Source organism: Medicago truncatula, chromosome 8 (genome assembly GCF_003473485.1).
Source record: "Medicago truncatula cultivar Jemalong A17 chromosome 8, MtrunA17r5.0-ANR, whole genome shotgun sequence".
Taxonomy (NCBI): Eukaryota; Viridiplantae; Streptophyta; class Magnoliopsida; order Fabales; family Fabaceae; genus Medicago; species Medicago truncatula.
This window is the reverse complement of record NC_053049.1, coordinates 34,802,392-34,828,543: the sequence shown is the minus strand read 5'-3', so window position 1 is coordinate 34,828,543 and position 26,152 is coordinate 34,802,392. Positions and strand designations below refer to the sequence as shown.

The following is a 26,152-nucleotide window of genomic DNA, read 5'->3' as shown; positions in this document are numbered from 1 at the left end:
TGTCAACAAAACTACAATTTGAAATAAGAGAAATATAACCTACCAATAGTGTGCTAAATAAAATTAGGAGGTAAATGACCTTTTTGAGACCTCTTTGCGGTGAATGTTCGAATAATATCAACATCATCAAGTGACTTTTGGTGTGCGCGTGTGAAAAATATTTTATTTTGCCCAATTATTTTATTTTTTTTAAGTGGGTTAATGGACTATTGGGTTGGACCTAATATAAAGAAAGTATCGATTGAGCCCGAGCGAGTGCTTGGACTAGCTGGGTGGTGTCTCCGCCTATGTTTCCAACATCGAGGTTTGGGTTTTCTTCTTTCCTAGTAAGTACCCTAACATTTTTCTCATTATCAGATTCAAAAATGACATCAACGAAGCAACAATCAGATGCCAATTCACCATGAGTAAATATTTCTCTGTGTCATCTCACACAAGTATTATGTTATTAATATTATTTTTTTAACCAATATTAAATATTATTGTACGAAAAAAATATAAACAAAGAGAAATTTTATGCAAGGAAAACAACGTATTTTGTTATCCTTTTTTTTTCACCACAAAAAAAAAACATAGAGAGCTTTTTATTTTTTATATAAAAAAAATATTTTTTTCTTGGGTTTTTGTTAGTTGTTACCAACTAATAAATTACCAGTATACCAAAAAAAGAAAAAAAAAAACAATCTGTGTATTATTTTTAGTGTTCGTGATTGACATACCATACACGGAATTCATAAATTTTTCTAAATTTAGTTAATTAGTTGATTTTTAATCAAATATTGTGTCACAAAAAACGTTATAACAAAGATGATGCAAGTAAAAACAGATGGTAAAAGGCTTGTCACACCTACTTACCGTTGAAACATAACTTATCACCCAAACACTATAAATACAAATGAAAAATCATTTTCTAAGTACCAACATTACCAATTTCATTTTCAAAAGCAAAATCTACAAATGGAAGTACACACATTATACACCAAATCCTTCTTGCTACCCTTATTCTTCCTTCTCCTCACATCATTCATCTCACATTCTAAAGCTTGTAATGTAATTGACAAAGAAGCATTACTACAATTCAAGAACAAAATAACCTCTGACCCATCACAACTATTGAATTCTTGGACATTGTCCACTGATTGTTGCAAAGGTTGGAATGGAGTCACATGTGATTCCACCACAGGAAGAGTTGTTAGTCTCACTCTTTCTGGAACCGTCGACGACGGCATCGATTTACCTTTTGATACATATTTATCTGGAACATTGTCACCTTATCTTGGAAATTTAACCAATCTCAAAATTTTAAGCCTCGTCGGTTTAATGCAATTGAACGGTCCAATTCCTGTGGAGTTCAATAAACTTGCCAAACTTGAGAAACTTTTCCTTAATGACAATAAATTATCTGGTGATTTACCTCTTGAGATTGGATCTTTGGTCTCCTTATTAGAACTTGGTCTTTCAGGAAATAATATTTCTGGAATAATTCCATCTTCAATTGGAAGCTTGAAGCTTCTAACTAGCCTTGATCTTAAAAAGAACAATCTTAGCGGCGGCGTTCCAGAGAGCATTGGAAATCTTAAAAATCTAGGGTTTTTAGATTTGTCAGGAAATAAAATTGGTGGAAAAATTCCAGAATCAATTGGTGGGCTTAAAAAATTAAATACACTTGATATGATGCAAAACAAGATTGAAGGAAATGTTCCTGTTTCTATTGGAGGACTTAGTTCTTTAACATTTTTAAGGTTATCAGATAATTTGTTAAGTGGTGTTTTACCTTATGAGATTGGGAATCTCAAGAATTTAAAAAATTTGAATCTTCAGAACAACATGCTTAATGGGAATTTGCCTGCTTCTATTGGGAATTTAAACGGTTTGAGGGAATTATCTCTCGGCAACAATAAGTTTTCTGGAAAAATTCCAACAACGTTTGGAAGTTTGAAGGATTTGCAAAATGTAGATTTTTCAGGAAATAGGCTCAGAGGGAGAATTCCTAAAAGTATGGCTAAAATGTCTAAGTCATCTTTTTTGGGTAATCGTAGATTGTGTGGGTTACCACTTCCTCCTTGTAAACCTTTTTAGTGCGTGTCTGGAAAGACGGAGCTGCGTGATGAAATCACGGTAACATTGTGATTTTGTTAAATACTGAAAGTGTAATCTTCATAAAATTTATTGTGACATATGATGATTCTATCAAGCTTATTCTGAATTGAAACATGCAGATAATATATACAGTATTATAGTTTTGGATAGTATCCAAAAATTGTACTATTACACAATAAAGATTGATCGTTGGTGCATATATGATCATGTGTCCCTCCTTCCTTCCGATCTCTATTATGAGAAACAAATTCACTTTTTAAATTTATTTAATATAAGATTAGATACATTAATTATTAAAAAAAATCCCTTTGATTTTATGTTTCATTTTGACTTGCTCATCTAATATAAGATTAGATACATTAAGTATTTCTTCCCCCTCTCTTCTCTTTCTTACGTGTCTCTAATCTATATCTTATTTCTTTATTTAATTTTGGGCTTCCTTTAATTTTATGTTTTTCTTTGACTTACTCATCTATTCTCTTTCTTATGTCTCTTTAATACAGTGTATAGACATATCAAATAAAGTGCAAAATAAAATTACTAGTCTTGTGGATCACTAGGGGTGTAAGTGGTTCATAAAAAACTGTAAATCTAAACAAAAAAAGCATCTAACCTTATTTGTTTCAGTTCGAAACTTAATCGAACCGACATAATTTGGGTCGGTTCTTTGTTTTTGAGATTTAAAGAACCAATATACCAAACCGATGCTAACTCCACCGACTATTTTATTAATAGCATCCTCGTTATACACACTTAAGGTTAGGCCAAAACTTTATCATAGTGTTAGACTATATTTTATCTGGTGCTTTTCGACAGATGAAAGAAGGTTTAAAGCTGCAAGATTCTTTAAGTCTATGATTGATGTTGCCGAGTTTGACAGATACTGAAAGTTTTCGACATGCATTAGAAGTTTTCGACAAAAAGGTGGAAACTGACAGACAGTTAGAGTAAAGAGGCAAGTTTCACGTGTCCATACACGTGGAAGGCATGCGGTTCACGACGAAGACATGCGGTTTTTAGCAGATTATGTTTTGCAGTTATTTTCTATATGTATATATAGTAGTTTTTCATAAGAAAAACGGGTCGCAAATCACTTATAGAATTATAGCACTCGAAGTACCAGCTTCCAGAGAAAAGAGTCATACAAAATGTATGTAATATGATTTGTCGAACCACTTTTACATTAATGTAATACAATTGAACTTTTCTTCAAGTTTTTGCGTTTAAACTTTTAAGCCTTTTACTTGCATTTTCTTTACTTTTCTTTTTCAAAAGACAATTATCTTCATACAAAAACAGTTTCCTTCATCTTGTTCATAAATTAACCTATGAATATGACGAACATTCATGTATTTTATAGAAAAAGATGTCACAACATGTCCTAGGATTTCTGGTTTGATCCTGCTTACCAGTTCCTATTGTTTACCAAAAACACCGGTAAACAAATTGGCACGCTGGTGGTACCATGTTTGTGCAATTTTTGGAAGTGTTCTTTTGAAAATATTTCTAGAAAATTGTAACTACCTTTATTAAAAGTTTTTCTCGAAATATATTTGTTTGTGGATGCATTTAAGGAGTGGTAAAGCCTTGAAAGAAATGGTCAGACCCACCAATAGTGGCACTTCTGCATCATCACAATCATCGCAGTATTCTTCACAAGCACAATTCCCTACAGTGGATGCCAATGGGTCAACTGTCATGGGGGCAACCATGACAATGCCAGATTCGACAGAAATGAGAGTAACCGCTCCTGCAACTATGTCGACAACTTCTGCTGCAACAGCACAACCAGAAATGGGGGCTTTTGTGCCACAATTCACTACCAGTGTCTACTGCTATTCCTATGTCTCCTCATCCTCAAGTTTGGGCTAGGTTAGATGATAGGTTTATAGCCATGCAAAACTTCACTAGGGAACAACCTTATGCTATGCCAACTTCTATGATGACAAGTTTGCATAATAATGCATCCACATTTGCAGACCATGCAAATCCATTCATGAAAGAAACATCACACAAACACTCCTTTTCTTGAAAAAAAAAACTGAGATTTCAAGTGTCTCAAATTTTCAAAAGCCATAATACCTTGACTAATAACAGTAACAACGACTATGGATTGATATGTTACAGTGGCGGCAAGACGATGATGAGAGGGGGAGGTCATGGATCATAACAGAGGAGAAAGGAAAAGTGTGAGGGAGAAGGTTATTTTTATTTTTAATTAAATAAATATTTGTTTTTTAATTTAAATCTCAATTTTTTGCCACATATCTCATATCCATAACCTAAATGGAACAACGTCTAAATAAAGCATAGATAAGCACCTCTATTTCATGCTTGATACGAGAGAAAATCTTCCACGTCACAAATGAGAATCTAATAACAATGAGATGAGAGCTCGAACATTATGTACAAAACTCTGAACATTAAATGCAAAATGGAACACAAGACACGGAGATTTAGTTTCAAAAATAGGCTTGAATTCAAAAATAAGAAGAAGAAAATGTGTATAAGTAATCATGTTTGATGTCATAAACACTTTTAGACCTATCATCTTAATGTTAAATGGTCTATAAGCACTTTTTAATGAAGTTAGCTGAAAAGATAGATAACAGTGTAAATATTACATGACTTACAGGACCAATTTGTAACAAAAAATAACTTAAAGAATAGTTGGTAACAAAAAAAACTTGAATGATTAATCTGCTATAAACATATAACGTAAAGGACCGCAAGAGGTATTTAGCCATTAGATTTTAACAACTCTAAAGGTGGAACATTGTCACTAATCATCATTGAAAGAAATGCTTAGATCATTAGCTTAAATAATTATACTGTTTGTTCAATTGATAAATGTAAGGGTATAGGTACTTTTCCCTGATTTGATGAACTTCAAAGTTCATTAACAGAACATGAACAAAAGTTCAACAATGTTCATATAGAAGAGATATCTGGCACCAATGGTGAGCTCCTATAGAAGATTTGGAGGAAGGAGTGGATAGGAAAAGGAAGATGAGAACATTAATTGAGCAACAAGAGAGTGTTTCAAGTATTCGATAGTGCAATTTTTTTAGGGCTCTTGCAAATTTGACGAGAAAGAATTTAATTGGTGAAGATATGAGGAGTTATGTTGGTAGTAATTGAACTTTGATCCTCTCGCTCAACTATGAGCTAGATTGGAAACCAATACAATTCAACATTCATTCGACAATAGCTATTTGGAGATTTTGGAATTGGAAATTTCAAAATCCCTCCATTAAATTGAATCACGATTGGAGAGTCAGATGTGCATTTTTCGACAGAATTTGGTCATTGGTTACAAATTCGTTAGGTTTTGTAACAGTAAAACTAAGTGGTTTCTCTAAGTAGACTCATTTAACTTTGAAGATTTTCTGACTTAGTCGTGCATAGGTCAGTTGGAAAGAAAGAAATAGGCGTTTTTTCCAGCATGAGGATGATAATTTGCAATTATTATGTGAAAAAATTAAGCTTCAATCATGTTGGTGTAGTTGAAAGGGAAACATGTTACTTTCGTTTTTTATTATCATTATTGGTGTCCACCTTTTGTCTTTAATAAAAGAGTGCTTATATATAGGGACAGATGGAGTAGTTGTTCTCCTCTGTTGTTCTGTCATTATTTAGTTTTGTGATGCAACCTTGTAAACTCTTTTCATGTCTCCTTCAGACACTTCTTGTGTTGGGAAGGACTTGTTGGGATAATATAATTCATTTTGGTTTTTTCAAAAAAAATAAAGTTGTCTCATTTTTATCATTCAAAACTCTTTCTTCTTGAATTTGTAAGTGCAAAAGATTCATCCATAATCAATGTTCTCTAAAAGAAATATTTTCAATAGAATTAATCAAAGTGAGTTAATTTTTTTTTTTTTATTATTCGAATCTCTTTCTTCTTGAATTTGTAAGTGTAAAAGATTCATCCATAATCAATGTTCTCTAAAAAAAAAAAAATTCAATAGAATTAATCAAAGTGAGTTAAAAAAAATGAATATACTAGCTACTAAATAAAAATAATTCCGCCAAAAAAACTAAATGAAAATAATAATTTTGGTGCCTGTAAAAAAAATTCCGCCAAAAAAATTAAACTAAATGAAAATAACAATTTTGGTCATGTGTTTAGCCTGAGATGTGTTTTTTTCTTGGTTGTTTTAATTAAGTAGATTAGGCTCATGTTTTGTTGTTTAGCTCTACGTGGTGTTAGTTCATTAGGAGTTTTTTTCTTTTTAAGGAAGTTCACTAGGAGTTGTAATGTTTGTACTTTTATCTCGATATGGGAGTGTGTTGATCATGAACCTTCGTAATTTTGTTTTGGTCTTTTTTTTTTTTTTTTTTTTTTTTTTTTTTTTTTTGTGTGGGTTAAATGATATTTTACCCTCTATTATTTGAGTGAGTTTTTATTTAACCTTCTGTAAAATAAAAATTTGGAATTCCAACCTTATCATTACAAGATTCTCTGATTTTCAACCCTAATATTATCCGACAGTACAAAATTGATGAGTTGGTGCGCTGACTTAGATATGATTTAGCATTGTAGAAGATAAATGTATTTTAATAATGATATGATGATAATATTCTCTACTATAAGGTCTCTTAATCTTCCAAAGGCGGATACGACTGGAACCTTCTTTGAAAGTTAATTTATATATTTATTCAAAACTAGTTTATCTACTTTTTTAAAAATAAACGCTCATCTTTTTTTCTTTCTATTTAGATAACTCTAACCCAATACAATGTATACAATCCAAACAATTAATCTTACCACTAAAAAAAAAGTTATTTTTGTAACTTTATATATTTATTCAAAACTAGTTTATCTACTTTGATTTTCAACACTGATGTTATCTAACCGTACAAAATTGATGAGTTGGTGCGTTGATTTGGATATGACTTGACTTTGTATAAAATAACTGTATTTTAATATTGATATGATGATAATCTATAAGGTCTCTTACATCTTCCAAAGACGGATGGACTGAAACCTTCTTTAAAGGTCTCTTAAATCTTTTAAAGACGGATGCGGCTGGAACCTTCTTTTCTACAAAGTAGTTTTTTTCTTCTTAATTTATATATTTATTCAAAACTAGTTTATATACTTTTTTTTATAAATAAAAGCTCTTTTTTTTTCTTTTTCTTTTCTATTTAGATAACTCTACCCAATACAATGTATACGATCCAAACAATTAATCTTACCACTAAAACAAAAAGTTATTTTTGTAACTTTCTATTCTACCAGTCTTATACAAAGTAGATGTACACAAATCTTATCAATTAGTCTAGCAATTATAAAATCTTTTTTTTTTTTTTTGAGGAAAAAATATTTTTATAATTAACCAAATGGTGCGTATACATCTCTATACGATGAATCAGACTATTACAACATGAACATAATCTTATCTAATACATGTGTCAAAAAAACTAATACAGCGTGTACGATTTAAATGTTATCCTATTAATTAATCAGTCAAAAAGATTGTCCAAATTAAATTCAATAAATTTATTTTATTACAAGATTAGTTCATTCCCAAATTTATTTATGTGTGTATATAAAGCGAAGAATGCACTAAAGTAACTCAACATTTACCCATTAATTCCCCCATCAGCTTAAACAAAATAATTACAAAGTATCATGGAATATTTAGTTGTTTCTGACCAATTGTCAACAACATTATGGTATCTCATACTCATGTTACTTGTCTATAAATTCCTCATCAAACACCAACGTAGTACCCAAAAATCTGAAAAACCAAAACCAAAACTCCCTCCTGGTCCAACACCTTGGCCTATAGTAGGCAACCTTCCTGAAATGCTTGCAAATAGGCCAACATTTAGATGGATACAAAAAATGATGAATGATCTCAACACAGATATTGCTTGCATCCGTTTAGGTAACGTTCACGTGATTACAATTAGCGATCCTGAAATTGCACGTGAATTGTGTATAAAACAAGATGCAATTTTTGCATCAAGACCAAGTAGTTGGTCAAATGAGTATGTTACTAATGGTTATCTAACCACAGCACTCACTCCCTTTGGAGAACAATGGAAGAAAGTGAAGAAAGTTATTAGCAATGAGCTAGTTTCCCCTCTTAGACATAAATGGCTTCATGATAAGAGAGTGGAAGAAGCCGATAACATTGTACGTTATGTTTATAACAAATGCACCAAAATTGGTGGTGATGGAATTGTGAATGTGAGTGTTGCTGCACAATATTATTCAGGGGATGTTATTAGGAGGTTGCTTTTGAATAAAAGGTACTTTGGAAATGGTAGTGAAGATTATGGACCTGGCTTAGAGGAAATAGAATATGTGGAAGCAATTTTTACTGTTTTGCAATACCTCTTTGCTTTTTCTGTTTCTGATTTCATGCCATGCTTGAGGGGTCTTGACTTGGATGGCCATGAAAGGATCATTAAGAAGGCTTGCAAGATCATGAAGAAATATCATGACCCTATAATTGAGGATAGAATTCAACAATGGAAGAATGGGAAGAAGATAGAAAAAGAAGATTTGCTTGATGTTCTCATCTCACTCAAAGATGGTGAAAACAATGCCATTTTGACTGAGCAGGAAATCAAGTCTAATATTTTGATATATATCTTAAACTCTTCTTTTCATCTCCTTTTAGCTAGCTGGTCATTTATTATTTATTTTCTAAAATGTGAGAATTTGTAGAAAAAAAAAATGTAAATCTGTTTCAAATGAGTTTTTTTTTTTTTTATTTTTTTTTTTTTTATAATTGAATATCAATATAACTCGTTATAATATGCAAAAAACAATCCCTTATTTCTAATGGACTAAATAAATTATTAAAAATTTAATATTGTATTATTGTCTTGAAAATGATATTAATGGGGATAAATTTTACAGGAATTGACACTTGCAGCCGTTGATAATCCATCGAATGCAGTTGAATGGGGACTTGCTGAATTGATAAATCAACCCGAGCTACTTAAAAAAGCGACTGAAGAATTAGACAGTGTAGTTGGAAAAGGAAGGTTAGTGCAAGAATATGATTTTCCCAAACTAAACTATGTGAAGGCATGTGCAAAAGAAGCTTTTCGTCGTCACCCAATTTGTGATTTCAACCTTCCCCACGTACGTTGCAATGAAAGACACAACTCTTGCTAATTATTTTATCCCAAAAGGTAGCCATGTTTATTTAAGGAGACAAGGACTTGGCATAAACCCTAGAGTTTGGAAAGAACCACTTAAGTTCAATCCAGAACGACATCTTAAGATCGATGGGTCTAATTTGAGTTTGGCAGATCCCAGTTTGGACTTGATTACATTTGGTACCGGAAGGCGTGGATGTTCAGGGGTCATGCTTGGAACTTCAATGACTATTATGTTATTTGCAAGGTTGATCCATGGTTTCACGTGGAGTTTGCCACCAAACCAGTCTGATATTGACCTCTCTGAATCTCATGGAGGAACCACAAAAGCTAAGCCACTTGTGGCAGTGGCAGAGCCAAGATTAGAACCAAATATTTATGGTTTATATTAAGTTAGTGCTTGTTAGGTATCATGACGGCATCGTGATATTGCCAAATTCAACACGATACCAAACAATCACACAAGGACCTCGCACCTCGCAAGGTCATGTTTAAAAGAGTACATTAAGTTTTGACATGTGTCTAGGATACAATGTTTAGAAGTTAAGCAGTTCTCTTTCAATAATATAATCTTTTTTTTTTTGAGGGATCAATAATATAATCTTGGATAGTGCTAGAATAAAAATGTTTACTGCTTATAAATAATGCAATAATATTGGTTTACATTCATTTGATTTGATTTTTTTGAATAATATGTTTGCTGGGAAATTATTTATCGGATGGTATTAAAATAATAATTACAGCTTCTATTTTTGATAATGAAAAACAAGTGTTTTGTGTACCTTTTGGTCAAAAAAAATTTGACAGAAAGAAACTTATTACATTTCATCAATATATATATATATATATATATATATATATATATATATATATATATATATATATATATATATAATAGCCTCTTTTACCTCTTTTAGGTTGGTTTTTTCCTTTTAAAGTTTCCTCAACTTTCAATACAAATAGCACATATAAAAAATAGATAAAAGTAATAAATTCAAATATTAAAATAAAATGTAATTAATTGTATATATCCATTTTTTTTCCTTATCATTTAAAAAAGATAATGGATGAGAGTGAATTCAAATATTAACAAAAGTGTAACAAACACAATTTTTTTGTTACCACGAAAAATATATCGTGTAACAAATAAGATATGAGTATATGTCCAATTTTTTTTTTCCATTTATCTTTAAAAAAAGTGTAACAAACTAGATCAAATATATGTATATGTCACTATAAACATAATCAATAAGAAAAAGAAAATTATCATCCATACATTAAGATAAAATATTTTTAAAGGAGCAAATATAGAGTAAAATAGTGACTCTTATCATATCCATAATCTCAAAGGTAAGTCCTATTAACATATGTGACATAAAATATTTATTCTTGGATCATTGATTATGGAATCAAGTTTCCAAAATAAATTTTTGTTTCTTTTTTCACTAATTAATGTTCTTTCGATGTCACCATAAAATACCAAAAAACAAAAACATATTTTATTTTGGAATTATTATGGAATCTTTAATGTTTGTTTTATTTAGTTTGTTTCCCAAAAAAAAATATAAATCTCTACTCCATATTATTTGGAACATTGAGATTTGTCCATTTTTTTTTCTCTCAAGTTGGATGATTTCAATTTTATATATGGATCCTTTTCCAATTTTTTTTTCATATATGTTGTTGTTCTACAATTTGATGATGAATAACCAAAATATTTGACTTTTGCCTTAAAAAAACACACATTCATGCATTGATAAAAAAAAATAAAAAATGCATTCTTCACTTAAAAAAAATTAACGGTGAAACATTAAACTCATAGGATTTAATTTTTTAACCGAAGAATGCATGAATTTTAATGTTGTTGCGAAATATAGATTATAAGTAAAGATGACATGTGTAATGGGACATAATTTTTTTTTGAACAAACAAAAAAAGAATACATTACGAATAAAGGAGACTCCTTAATAGCACAAGGTGTGTCAAAAAGGAGTTCGAAAGTATACAACTGAACAAGTCACAAAGAAATCAAAAGCAAAACAAATTAGTCGATGCTTATACAAACAAACGGGCTCAACCACCATATATGAGAATTTAGACGAACATTAATGTCAGTTGTCTTCATTCACCAAAAGGAATGTAACTTGACTTTATCTAACAATTGGTGAATGGAGCTTTCTTGTTCTTGAAAATTATATTGTTTCTTTCATTCCACAATACTCAACGCAACATAACCAAACAAGTTGCAACATAGAACGCCGAACTCGCAAACATCCTGATAAATAAACAAACTGAATAATATGGTCATGTAAATGATACAAATCAGCCAAAAGTAAAGAAGACATGTGTAATGGGACATTTTTTTTTTTTTTTTTAACAATCAAAAATAGAATATATTACAAATAAAGGAGACTCCTTAATAGCACAAAGTGTGCCAAAAAGGACTTCGAAAGTATACAACCGAACAAGTCACAAAGAAATCAAAAGCAAAACAAATTAGTCGATGCTTATACATACAAACGGGCTCAACCACCACATATGAGAATTTAGACGGACATTAATGTCAGTTGTCTTCATCCACCGAAAGGAATATAACTTGACTTTATCTAAAAGTTGGTGAATGGAGTTTCTTGTTCTTGAAAATAATATTGTTTCTTCCATTCCATAATACCCAAACGCAACATAACCAAACAAGTTGCAACATAGAACGCCGAACCCGCAAACCTCCTGATGAATAAACAAACTAAATAATATGGTCCTGTAAATGATACAAATCAGCCGATGAGATAAATTATTATGTTGTGCTTTGCTTATGAATATGTTGGGAAATCCTATTAGGAAACAACGCTGAAAAAAGAGAATTCTTGCCCATAATTAAATTAAAAACAAATGTGAGTTTAGGACTTCCTTTTGTGCTTAGTAGAAAACAATTTTCTATTAGACTAAGTGTTGCGTTTTTATATTGTGTTGGTTGTATTTTGTGAAAACAAGAAGTTCTAACAAGATGTTGGACAAGATGTCATGAACATGTGAGTACGACATCATGTACCAGGTGAAGTACTTTGTTTTGCTTTCTTGGAAGATTATATTTTTGTGTGAAATTCTTGAAGATTTGATTGAAGATTTTATTCACGTGACTTGTGCTCCAAGAGATGTGTGTTTCTAGAAGTTGTTCATGTCGGTTTGCCAATGTTGTATTATCTAAGTTAAATGACTTAGACATTTAAGGAAATAATATATTTGCTATTATTTATGTTATTATTTGAAATAGTCATAAATCGAAATAAAAGAGGTATGCCATTTTGTCAACAAAACTACAATTTGAAATAAGAGAGATGAAATATAATCTACCAATAGTGTGCTAAATAAAATTAGGAGGTAAATGACATTTTTGAGACCTCTTTGCAGTGAATGTTCGAATAATATCAACATCATCAAGTGACTTTTGGTGTGCGGGTGTGAAAAATATTTTATTTTGCCCAATTATTTTATTTTTTTTAAGTGGGTTAATGGACTATTGGGTTGGACCTAATATAAAGAAAGTATCGATTGAGCCCGAGCGAGTGCTTGGACTAGCTGGGTGGTGTCTCCGCCTATGTTTCCAACATCGAGGTTTGGGTTTTCTTCTTTCCTAGTAAGTACCCTAACATTTTTCTCATTATCAGATTCAAAAATGACATCAAGGAAGCAACAATCAGATGCCAATTCACCATGAGTAAATATTTCTCTATGTCATCTCACACAAGTATTATGTTATTAATATTATTTTTTTAACCAATATTAAATATTATTGTACGAAAAAAATATAAACAAAGAGAAATTTTATGCAAGGAAAACAACGTATTTTGTTATCCTTTTTTTTTCACCACAAAAAAAAACATAGAGAGCTTTTTATTTTTTATATAAAAAAAATATTTTTTTCTTGGGTTTTTGTTAGTTGTTACCAACTAATAAATTACCAGTATACCAAAAAAAGAAAAAAAAAACCAATCTGTGTATTATTTTTAGTGTTCGTGATTGACATACCATACACGGAATTCATAAATTTTTCTAAATTTAGTTAATTAGTTGATTTTTAATCAAATATTGTGTCACAAAAAACGTTATAACAAAGATGATGCAAGTAAAAACAGATGGTAAAAGGCTTGTCACAACTACTTAAAGTTTAAACAAAACTTATCACCCAATCATTATAAATACAAATAATAAAATCATTTTTTAAGTACCCACAATACCAATACCAATTTCAATTTCATAAGCAAAATCTACAAAATGGAAATGCACACATTATACACCAAATCCTTCTTGCTACCCTTATTCTTCCTTCTCCTCACATCACTCATCTCACATTCTAAAGCTTGTAATGTAATAGACAAAGAAGCATTACTACAATTCAAGAACAAAATAACCTCTGACCCATCACAACTATTGAATTCTTGGACATTGTCCACTGATTGTTGCAAAGGTTGGAATGGAGTCACATGTGATTCCACCACAGGAAGAGTTGTTAGTCTCACTCTTTCTGGAACCGTCGACGACGGCATCGATTTACCTTTTGATACATATTTATCTGGAACATTGTCACCTTATCTTGGAAATTTAACCAATCTCAAAATTTTAAGCCTCATCGGTTTAATGCAATTGAACGGTCCAATTCCTGTGGAGTTCAATAAACTTGCCAAACTTGAGAAACTTTTCCTTAATGACAATAAATTATCTGGTGATTTACCTCTTGAGATTGGATCTTTGGTCTCCTTATTAGAACTTGGTCTTTCAGGAAATAATTTTTCTGGAATAATTCCATCTTCAATTGGAAGCTTGAAGCTTCTAACTAGCCTTGATCTTAAAAAGAACAATCTTAGCGGTGGCGTTCCAGAGAGCATTGGAAATCTTAAAAATCTAGGGTTTTTAGATTTGTCAGGAAATAAAATTGGTGGAAAAATTCCAGAATCAATTGGTGGGCTTAAAAAATTAAATACACTTGATATGATGCAAAACAAGATTGAAGGAAATGTTCCTGTTTCTATTGGAGGACTTAGTTCTTTAACATTTTTAAGGTTATCAGATAATTTGTTAAGTGGTGTTTTACCTTCTGAGATTGGGAATCTCAAGAATTTGAAAAATTTGAATCTTCAGAACAACATGCTTAATGGGAATTTGCCTGCTTCTATTGGGAATTTAAACGGTTTGAGGGAATTATCTCTCGGCAATAATAAGTTTTCTGGAAAAATTCCAGCAACGTTTGGAAATTTGAAGGATTTGCAAAATGTGGATTTTTCATGAAATAGGCTCAGAGGGAGAATTCCTAAAAGTATGGCTAAAATGTCTAAGTCATCTTTTTTGGGTAATCGTAGATTGTGTGGGTTACCACTTCCTCCTTGTAAACCTTTTTAGTGCGTGTCTGGAAATCACGGTAACATTGTGATTTTGTTAAATACTGAAAGTGTAATCTTCATAAAATTTATTGTGACATATGATGATTCTATCAAGCTTATTCTAAATTGAAACATGCAGATAATATATACAGTATTATAGTTTTGGATAGTATCCCAAAATTGTACTATTACACAATAAAGATTGATCGTTTGTGCATATATGATCATGTGTCTCTCCTTCCGGTCTCTATTATGAGAAACAAATTCACTTTTTAAATTTATTTAATATAAAGATTAGAGGTGGATTCTAGGATGACGGTTCAAGTAAGTCCCTCCCCGATGTACCATTAAATTAAACTATTAGATTTAATACACAGTCTAGATGTGTCAAAAATAAAGAAGAGAATATTTATAGATTTCCACACACAAATCTTCCCCTGAATCTCCCATCAGTGTAAATGCTTCCTCTTATACACTGCTTCAATGGTGAAATTTCACAAGATCTCTAATCTCACTCCCAACCAAGTGTCTTGTTTTTTTGTGATTAATCCAAATTCATTGTTACGAATATCACAATTGAATTGAAATTATGTACACATATAACTACAACATAGTGATAATCAAGGTGGCCATATATTATGTAACTGAGTTAGTGTTTCAAAGACAAATACAAGCGTGTCCGAGAATATATTACGAATAAAGGAGACTCCTTAATAGCACAAGGTGTGTCAAAAAGGACTTCGAAAGTATACAACTGAACAAGTCACAAAGAAATCAAAAGCAAAACAAATTAGTCGATGCTTATACAAACAAACGGGCTCAACCACCATATATGAGAATTTAGACGAACATTAATGTCAGTTGTCTTCATTCACCAAAAGGAATGTAACTTGACTTTATCTAACAATTGGTGAATGGAGCTTTCTTGTTCTTGAAAATTATATTGTTTCTTTCATTCCACAATACTCAACGCAACATAACCAAACAAGTTGCAACATAGAACGCCGAACTCGCAAACATCCTGATAAATAAAAAAACTGAATAATATGGTCATGTAAATGATACAAATCAGCCGAAAGTAAAGAAGACATGTGTAATGGGACATTTTTTTTTTTTTTTAACAATCAAAAATAGAATACATTACAAATAAAGGAGACTCCTTAATAGCACAAAGTGTGCCAAAAAGGACTTCGAAAGTATACAACCGAACAAGTCACAAAGAAATCAAAAGCAAAACAAATTAGTCGATGCTTATACATACAAACGGGCTCAACCACCACATATGAGAATTTAGACGGACATTAATGTCAGTTGTCTTCATCCACCGAAAGGAATATAACTTGACTTTATCTAAAAGTTGGTGAATGGAGTTTCTTGTTCTTGAAAATAATATTGTTTCTTCCATTCCATAATACCCAAACGCGACATAACCAAACAAGTTGCAACATAGAACGCCGAACCCGCAAACCTCCTGATGAATAAACAAACTAAATAATATGGTCCTGTAAATGATACAAATCAGCCGATGAGATAAATTATTATGTTGTGCTTTCCTTATGAATATGTTGGGAAATCCTATTAGGAAACAACGCTGAGAAAAGAGAATTCTTGCCCATAATTAAATTAAAAACAAATGTGAGTTTAGGATTTCCTTTTGTGCTTAGTAGAAAACAATTTTCTATTAGACTAAGTGTTGGGTTTTTATATTGTGTTGGTTGTATTTTGTGAAAACAAGAAGTTCTAACAAGATGTTGGACAAGATGTCATGAACATGTGAGTACGACATCATGTACCAGGTGAAGTACTTTGTTTTGCTTTCTTGGAAGATTATATTTTTGTGTGAAATTCTTGAAGATTTGATTGAAGATTTTATTCACGTGACTTGTGCTCCAATAGATGTGTGTTTCTAGAAGTTGTTCATGTCGGTTTGCCAATGTTGTATTATCTAAGTTAAATGACTTAGACATTTAAGGAAATAATATATTTGCTATTATTTATGTTATTATTTGAAATAGTCATAAATCGAAATAAAAGAGGTATGCCATTTTGTCAACAAAACTACAATTTGAAATAAGAGAGATGAAATATAACATACCAATGGTGTGCTAAATAAAATTAGGAGGTAAATGACCTTTTTGAGACCTTTTTGCAGTGAATGTTCGAATAATATCAACATCATCAAGTGACTTTTGGTGTGCGGGTGTGAAAAATATTTTATTTTGCCCAATTATTATTTTTTTTTAAGTGGGTTAATGGACTATTGGGTTGGACCTAATATAAAGAAAGTATCGATTGAGCCCGAGCGAGTGCTTGGACTAGCTGGGTGGTGTCTCCGCCTATGTTTCCAACATCGAGGTTTGGGTTTTCTTCTTTCCTAGTAAGTACCCTAACATTTTTCTCATTATCAGATTCAAAAATGACATCAAGGAAGCAACAATCAGATGCCAATTCACCATGAGTAAATATTTCTCTGTGTCATCTCACACAAGTATTATGTTATTAATATTATTTTTTTAACCAATATTAAATATTATTGTACGAAAAAAATATAAACAAAGAGAAATTTTATGCAAGGAACACAACGTATTTTGTTATCCTTTTTTTTTCACCACAAAAAAAAAACATAGAGAGCTTTTTATTTTTTATATAAAAAAAATATTTTTTTCTTGGGTTTTTGTTAGTTGTTACCAACTAATAAATTACCAGTATACCAAAAAAAGAAAAAAAAACCAATCTGTGTATTATTTTTAGTGTTCGTGATTGACATACCATACACGGAATTCATAAATTTTTCTAAATTTAGTTAATTAGTTGATTTTTAATCAAATATTGTGTCACAAAAAACGTTATAACAAAGATGATGCAAGTAAAAACAGATGGTAAAAGGCTTGTCACAACTACTTAAAGTTTAAACAAAACTTATCACCCAATCATTATAAATACAAATAATAAAATCATTTTTTAAGTACCCACAATACCAATACCAATTTCAATTTCATAAGCAAAATCTACAAAATGGAAATGCACACATTATACACCAAATCCTTCTTGCTACCCTTATTCTTCCTTCTCCTCACATCACTCATCTCACATTCTAAAGCTTGTAATGTAATAGACAAAGAAGCATTACTACAATTCAAGAACAAAATAACCTCTGACCCGTCACAACTATTGAATTCTTGGACATTGTCCACTGATTGTTGCAAAGGTTGGAATGGAGTCACATGTGATTCCACCACAGGAAGAGTTGTTAGTCTCACTCTTTCTGGAACCGTCGACGACGGCATCGATTTACCTTTTGATACATATTTATCTGGAACATTGTCACCTTATCTTGGAAATTTAACCAATCTCAAAATTTTAAGCCTCATCGGTTTAATGCAATTGAACGGTCCAATTCCTGTGGAGTTCAATAAACTTGCCAAACTTGAGAAACTTTTCCTTAATGACAATAAATTATCTGGTGATTTACCTCTTGAGATTGGATCTTTGGTCTCCTTATTAGAACTTGGTCTTTCAGGAAATAATTTTTCTGGAATAATTCCATCTTCAATTGGAAGCTTGAAGCTTCTAACTAGCCTTGATCTTAAAAAGAACAATCTTAGCGGCGGCGTTCCAGAGAGCATTGGAAATCTTAAAAATCTAGGGTTTTTAGATTTGTCAGGAAATAAAATTGGTGGAAAAATTCCAGAATCAATTGGTGGGCTTAAAAAATTAAATACACTTGATATGATGCAAAACAAGATTGAAGGAAATGTTCCTGTTTCTATTGGAGAACTTAGTTCTTTAACATTTTTAAGGTTATCAGATAATTTGTTAAGTGGTGTTTTACCTTCTGAGATTGGGAATCTCAAGAATTTGAAAAATTTGAATCTTCAGAACAACATGCTTAATGGGAATTTGCCTGCTTCTATTGGGAATTTAAACGGTTTGAGGGAATTATCTCTCGGCAATAATAAGTTTTCTGGAAAAATTCCAGCAACGTTTGGAAATTTGAAGGATTTGCAAAATGTGGATTTTTCAGGAAATAGGCTCAGAGGGAGAATTCCTAAAAGTATGGCTAAAATGTCTAAGTCATCTTTTTTGGGTAATCGTAGATTGTGTGGGTTACCACTTCCTCCTTGTAAACCTTTTTAGTGCGTGTCTGAAAATCACGGTAACATTGTGATTTTGTTAAATACTGAAAGTGTAATCTTCATAAAATTTATTGTGATATATGATGATTCTATCAAGCTTATTCTGAATTGAAACATGCAGATAATATATACAGTATTATAGTTTTGGATAGAATCCCAAAATTGTACAATTACACAATAAAGATTGATCGTTAGTGCATATATGATCATGTGTCTCTCCTTCCGGTCTCTATTATGAGAAACAAATTCACTTTTTAAATTTATTTAATATAAAGATTAGAGGTGGATTCTAGGATGACGGTTCAAGTAAGTCCCTCCCCGATGTACAACTAAATTAAACTATTAGATTTAATACACAGTCTAGATGTGTCAAAAATAAAGAAGAGAATATTTATAGATTTCCACACACAAATCTTCCCCTGAATCTCCCATCAGTGTAACTGCTTCCTCTTATAACTGCTTCAATGGTGAAATTTCATAAGATCTCTAATCTCACTCCCAACCAAGTGTCTTGTTTTTTTGTGATTAATCCAAATTCATTGTTACGAATATCACAATTGAATTGAAATTATGTACACATATAACTACAACATAGTGATAATCAAGGTGGCCATATATTATGTAACTGAGTTAGTGTTTCAAAGACAAATACAAGCGTGTCCGAGAATTTCTCACCAAACAAACAAAAAAAATTTGAGATTGAAAGAGGAAAAGTGTTAAGATTTCATATTAGTATTTCAATTTTTGAAGAAAAAAATGTTCGCATGTAACCTAGATAAAAAATTGTAAAGATAGATGGAGACGGAGAGATTGTTTGCCGGAAGATGCCGAAGTTGCGAGTAGAAAGAAAGTGAATTAAAGAGGAGTGGTTAGATATGGTGCGGTAATTCCTACCAAAGGTTATGTAGGGAAATTTAATCTGATGGTGAAATTTAATGGTACATCGGTCAGGGACTTAATTGAACTCTCATCCTAGAATCCACCAAAATTAGATACACTAATTATTAAAAAAAATCTAAAAATTTTCTTATAATAAAAAACCGAATGAAGTATTTCTTCCCCCCTCTTATCTTTCTAACATGTCGCCAATCTATATCTTATTTCTCTAATTACTTCTGGGCTCCCTTTTGTTGCGAATTCGATGAAAATCACACCAATAACAACTTGATGTGTGGGGCAAGGGATAATCAAGCAACCAAAATCAAAGTGTATGGAACAATTAAATACAAGTCAAAAGTAGAAAATAACGGCGAGAAGAACACAAAGAAGAGAAGAACACAAAAGAATTTGTTAACCCAGTTCGGTCCAAATTGACCTAGTCTGGGGGAGAGAGCAGCCCTCCGATCCACTATATGATGAGTATCGTTACAAAAGAGATATCAATGGGTTACAAGAATAAGTCTCCCGCCTAATTCTACCCAAAGCCCCAATCTCTTCCCGTAACCAAGAGACTCAATCCTAATAGTGTTTACCAAGGTGAATCAACCCACAAACCCTAGTGTTTGTTCCAAAGAGACAAACTCTATACAAACCCTAGTTTTGTTGTTGCCTTTCTAAACCCTTGTTTCAGCCCCCTCTATCTCTCTCAAAGTTTAGCCTGATACAAGGTCTATATTTATAGTAAAAGTATAACTCATAAATTTGGAACAAATACCACACTGAAGATACGTTTTTTTTTTCTTTCAAAATATATTTGCATCAAATCGTTCTTCATACGATACAAAAATATATTTATTGTCCATAAATATATTTTCAGCACAAAATATATTTGAAACAAATCTTTTATATTTTTAGCAACAATATTCTCCATCCATCAAATTTTGAGTCATACTACAACACCTTTGATTTTATGTTTCTTTTTGACTTTGCTCATCTATTCTCTCTAATATAGTAGTGTGTGTATATATATCAAATAAGGTGCAATATAACATTACCAGTATTGTGGATCATTAGGGGTGTAAGTGGTTCAGACAAAACTGAAAATCTGAACAAAAAAAGTAGAGATTTACTTTTCCAACCCTATACTTTTCCTTGCGCGCCCTTTTTTTTTCCAATTTTACCCCTGGTCTGGATTTCGTTTTCCGGATTGCATTGTTAGAATTTTGCAGATGTATCTGGATTTTAAAATTCGGAATAGTATTTTTCCAGAACTTTTACAATTCGTAAAATAAAATAAAAAACAGAAATAAAAAGACACAAACATAAAAACAACTCATTTTATTAATATATCAACAATACATTACAATAATTTTCAAGCTTTTAAAGTTTATTACATAAGATCTTAAATCTATTTCTAATCTCCTAAGAGCCTAACTCTAATCTCATAAGAGCCTAACTACTGCTATGTGATAGGACATAGCAGTAGGTTCCCTATTGGAGGGCAACCGGAGGAGGATAGAAGAGGAGGGCGGGAAGAAGAGAACAATGCCCCTGAGGGAGGTAGGGGGTGCTCAAACTTATGCCCAGACAAACCAAGCTAAGAACCACACTGACCCACATGACCCCCAAATGAACCGCTCGTTGCAGCGCGGTTCCATCCTCATTGACCGTTCATACAAACCCTGAAAGTTTTCAACGAGGCCCTTATCTATGAAAGACCAACGATGGAAAACCATGGTTGTAGAAGAAAGAAGAGGAGGAGAGGGTGGGAGAGGATGATGTGAGAAATGGTGGGATTTGGAAGACTATTTATAGGGAGAGGGTGGGTCAAAAACGGTTAGGAGGTCATAAATGTAGTCAAAAAACCATGGTTCCATCCACGTTTTTTGACTTGCCCACTGACAAAAACATGTGGTGCAAACCACCGCCATGACACTGATGCATTCCAGAAAATAAAATCCGGAATGCACCTTTGTTTTCCGGAATATATTTTCCGGATTAATACGATAATGGTGAACGAGGAAAAGGTTGACACTTCTTGTAGGGTTAAGGATGTACCGGAATGTATAATCCGGAAAGCTTCAGCATTGGATTCTTTTGAATGAGAGCCATCAATGTAGGTTTGGACGGTTACAATCACTAACACGTTTTCATTGATTGTACTAATGACCTAGGACTTGGTTTAGGCTATAAATAGGCTTCCATCTTCAACAAATACCTTCATTCTTCACTTCACCTCTTTTCTTCCATTTTCTTCAAATGTTTTTAGTTTTTTAGGGGTGTCGGTGGTGTCATGGTCATTGTTGACCGTTCATATGAACCCTGCAATTGCAGCATTGCAGCTTGTGTGAGGTTCATATAACGGTCAACAGAGACTCTTGACATCAAAGAAAGACACAAAAAAGCACATAACATCTGGTCCGGATTTCTTTGTCCGGATATCGCTAACAATCTGCTCCAGATTATATAATCCGAACCAAGGGTATTTTTGGAAATTTTGCAGGGCACACGAGAAAGCAGCAGGGTGGGAAAAGTAAAACTCAAAAAAGTATCTAACCTTGTCTGTTTCAATTCGAAACCGAACCAACATGATTTGGTTCAGTTCTTTGTTTTTGAGATCTAAAGAATCAATATACCAAATTGATGCTAACTCCACGTACTATTTTACTCATAGCATCCTCGTCATACACACTTAAGGTTAGGCCAAAATAAATAAATGAGAGCTAGAGTCTCATAGTTAATCACAAATTAACTTTCTCACTTAACACTTTTAATACCGCACATACATTCTTGTGAATCTCGCATCCTCTTCAAAACCATCTCACTTCTTCATCTTCTTTCTTTTTCAAATTCCCAATATTTTCCATCCAATCCAACTGCTCCCGATTTTCTTCAATCCAAATCCAACAACACCTCGGCCACTATTCAAAATCTTCTTTAAGCAAAAAGCAACCTGTTTCACTTATTTCTCGTCGATGTTTTCCGCTTGCTTTCACACTGCGTCGTCGTCGTAATCCATCTCTGAATTTTAATCAAAGGAACTTCACATGCTCATTGCTTCCAAATTTTTCATTTTTCATCATCATCATCATCATATTAATCACTTTTATGTATCTTTTGAGAAAAAGTAGATACCATCTCTGTTTCAAAATAAATGTTACTAAATTTTGTTTTAAAATTAATGTGAATTACAATTTTCAATGTAGAATTATTATTTTACTTTCAATTGTACCCTCGCACAATACTTCTAAAACACTACACGAATAATAAATAAGATTAGTTTAGTAAAATTGTCATTTCTTTTAACACCATCATTACATTTCTTAATATGTGTATAAAAACCTTAAACATCCTCATTTTAAAACGAATGGAGTATTTGATAGTTGTTTTTGGTGTTAGAAGAATGAAGAAGGTTGCGAAATAATTGAAGATGTGATTGATCCATCATTTTATTTCTTATCTAATGCTAATTATTATGTTTTAGTTTCTCTCTTATTTATGAGTTAGTTTCAGAAAGATTTCTCTCAGGTAAAGGGATTAATTTCGGAAAACATGCCATCTATGTTCAATTTCGAAAACACATGATGGATGGTTGGTTGTTATTTTTAAAAAGGTTTAAATTGGTATTTTTAATAGTTTGTAGGGATAGGGGATAGTTGGGGTGTATGACGAATGTTTCTTTCTCCCATCATCATCATCCCATCACTCAGACTCACTTCACGTATTTTATCTCTTCCAAAAAAAGAAACTATAACCGCAACCACATTCAACTCATTATTTGATGAAGTTGTTTCAATTTGAGTATGAAATATTTGATTATGCATGGAAAACAAATTTGTTTGAAAGATTCCATTTTTTAAAAATAATGAAAATCAAACGGAGCTGACGAAAATTTTATCAATTCAAACATTATTTTAATTGAATTCAATCCAAACTGAACCGTCACACCCCTAATATCAACCATCAAACGCCGTAAAATACAAAACTTATCCTACGTGTCATGTTTTATCCACTACTACTTATTGTTTTGTGAATGTAACAACATGCTAAATTGAATTTGGAGAAGTGAAATTAGGGTTAAAAAAAGAGAGAAAGAGAAACGAGCAAATGAAATGAATTTTATATTATTTCTAGAGTAAAGAAACAGGCGCATTGTATTGTAGTAATCCCCCATTGAATGCTTTACCAAACTCACCATCCACTTCTCTTTCAATTTCACCCCTTCACTTCTTTCACTACTCCTCACTTCTCAACTACACCCTCCCCTCAACTTTCTCTTCACCCACTCATCCTCTCTCTCCCTCTCTAAGGTAAACTATCCTTCACCTCAACTTCAATTTCTCTTTTACTTTCCATAAAAATAATTAAATTAGAGGACTTATCTTCTTTTAATTTTACAGGCTGAATTAGCAATGGAGTGTGTGAAAGCAGAAGCAGCTTTGAAAAGCAGTTTTAACATAAGCACAGCAGTGAAACTCACTCCACAAAATTTGTTAGAAGATTTATCTTCTTTTAATGTTCAAGACATAGCTCCTATTGATGATTTCTTTGTCGATGATTTCCTTAACTTTTCAAACGAAGAACAAGAACATGAACATGAACAGGACTTTCTTGTAGAAAAACAACAAAATCATACCCCTCAATACACCACCCAAAACCAAAACCAAATTTCACACCCCATACTCAACAACCAGTTTGTTTCATTACCAACTACCGAACTCACCGTTCCGGTACTCTCTCTCTTCCTCTTACATTAAAAAAAGAAAGTTTTTTTAGTTTGTTTTGTTAAGATTGTTTTTTTTTAAGGTTGTTGTTTTTGAAGAATTTAACCAAAGTTGCAATTTTTGTAGGTAGAAGAAGCTGCTGATTTAGAATGGTTATCATATTTTGTTGAAGATTCCTTCTCAGAATTTCCCAAAACAGAAAATCTCCAACTTCAACAAAAAGCTCATGAACCAAACCCCACGTTTTCTACACCATGTTTCAAAACTCCGGTACCGGCAAAAGCAAGAAGCAAGAGAACACGAACCGGTATTCGTGTATGGCCAATTTCACTAGCCAATTCATCTTCAACCTCAAGCTCAGCTACACTTTCTTCCTCAAACCTCGAGGAATGTTCAAAGCCAGCGGAGAAAAAAGCGAAGAGGATGGTTTCACCGGACGGAGAAGCAAGAGGTGTGCCGCGGCGGTGTAGTCATTGTGGAGTGCAGAAGACTCCTCAATGGCGAACCGGACCAGGTGGGCCGAAAACACTTTGTAATGCTTGTGGGGTTCGTTATAAATCGGGTCGGTTGTTACCGGAATATAGACCCGCTTGTAGCCCTACGTTTTCCAGTGAATTGCATTCAAATCATCACCGGAAAGTTATTGAGATGCGGCGGAAGAAGGAGGTTGTTCCCGGTTTTTGAATGTTAGTATTTAACTTATTTTTAGTTTGAAAAAAAATTAGGTTGTAGAACAAGTTAAATTGATGAGTCTTTTTCTTTTTAGTGGGTACATAGTTGTTGTTTTTAACGTTTGTTGAGTGAGTGAGTGATGTAGGCGTCACTATTAGGTGTTAGTGTTACTACTATAACATAAGTTACATTATTATGTAACTTACTAGGATAGGATGTAGGAGACTTTAATATTCAAGAATTTGAAACCTTTAGTTTTATTTTGTTGTTCTATTTTCTTTTAAAGCGGCGTCGTTTATGTGTTTGAGTTATAGTGAGTTTGACAGGATTGTGATGATTAATCAATTGGATTCAACAAAAATTACATTTTAAAGATTCAACAAAATTAAGGTTTTGTTAAAGTCGTAGCAATTCAAAACATGAACAAAATATTATCCAACTAAAAAAAATTAATTTATGTGTATCCAATTTACACAAAAACAAAAAAGAATTCTTCATTCTATCTTAGTTAAATATTAACAAAGATCAAAGTACACATATTTAGTTCAATTACAAAACTTGGTTTAATACGGTTAGGTAGTATGTGACCGTTTGTGTCCTAAAAAACATGTTTTGATTTTTCCAAAAACAAAACTATTGACTGAGTCCTAGACCATCTGATCTCAGTTGGATGGTCAAAGATCTTTACGACGAACCCAACCCTACAATCACAATACTTTTTTTTTTTTACTTATACTTAGTGTTGGAGAGTATGTATAGATGAGATAGGGTATGACATGGTGGGTGAGTGAGTTTGAAAATGTTTTCAACTTTTGATTTGAGGTAGGGTATATGGTATGGCCGTTAGAAAGCATGTACTTTATGAATGATAAAAGGCAACGCATAAGTGGTTAAGTGCATTTGTTGTGGCGTAATATGGACGTACTTTACACATTGGGAAACCGAAGCATATGGTGGTTACACAACATGATGAAACGGTTCCCATGATTTGAACCTTTCACCATCACTCCCAACTAAAGAAAATGTAATGTGCTAATGGCTAGGAATTCGAAACCTTGATTTCGACTTTTAGTTTTTGGAGCTACGTAATCGACAGGGCATAAGCATTGATCGGAGAAAGGAGTTTTGGATTTTCTTTAAA

General features: G+C 32.3%; 4 protein-coding genes and 1 pseudogene across 4 annotated transcripts; all 5 read left to right on the top strand.

Moving 5' to 3' along the window:
• The first annotated feature begins 957 nt into the window (after positions 1-957).
• LOC25501605 (probable leucine-rich repeat receptor-like protein kinase At1g35710) lies at positions 958-2,079 on the top strand. Its single transcript, XM_013590911.2, has one exon. It carries the CDS (start codon positions 958-960, stop codon positions 2,077-2,079), a length of 1,122 nt encoding a protein of 373 aa, XP_013446365.2.
• A 5,552-nt stretch (positions 2,080-7,631) lies between these two features.
• Positions 7,632-9,617, top strand: LOC11410293 (isoleucine N-monooxygenase 2-like; annotated as a pseudogene).
• A 3,880-nt stretch (positions 9,618-13,497) lies between these two features.
• LOC11410292 (probable leucine-rich repeat receptor-like protein kinase At1g35710) lies at positions 13,498-14,508 on the top strand. Its single transcript, XM_003629320.1, has one exon. The coding sequence runs from the start codon at positions 13,498-13,500 to the stop codon at positions 14,506-14,508; it is 1,011 nt and encodes a 336-aa protein (XP_003629368.1).
• Positions 14,509-17,615: 3,107 nt separating this feature from the next.
• On the top strand, positions 17,616-18,737 carry LOC11422572 (probable leucine-rich repeat receptor-like protein kinase At1g35710). The gene has a single exon (XM_003629318.3). The coding sequence runs from the start codon at positions 17,616-17,618 to the stop codon at positions 18,735-18,737; it is 1,122 nt and encodes a 373-aa protein (XP_003629366.3).
• Positions 18,738-23,753: 5,016 nt separating this feature from the next.
• LOC11408167 (GATA transcription factor 5) lies at positions 23,754-25,271 on the top strand. The gene is made up of 3 exons (XM_003629317.4): positions 23,754-23,925; positions 24,016-24,345; positions 24,466-25,271. Exons 2-3 carry the CDS (start codon positions 24,028-24,030, stop codon positions 25,021-25,023), a joined length of 876 nt encoding a protein of 291 aa, XP_003629365.1. The 5' UTR covers positions 23,754-23,925; positions 24,016-24,027; the 3' UTR covers positions 25,024-25,271.
• Positions 25,272-26,152: the final 881 nt, after the last annotated feature.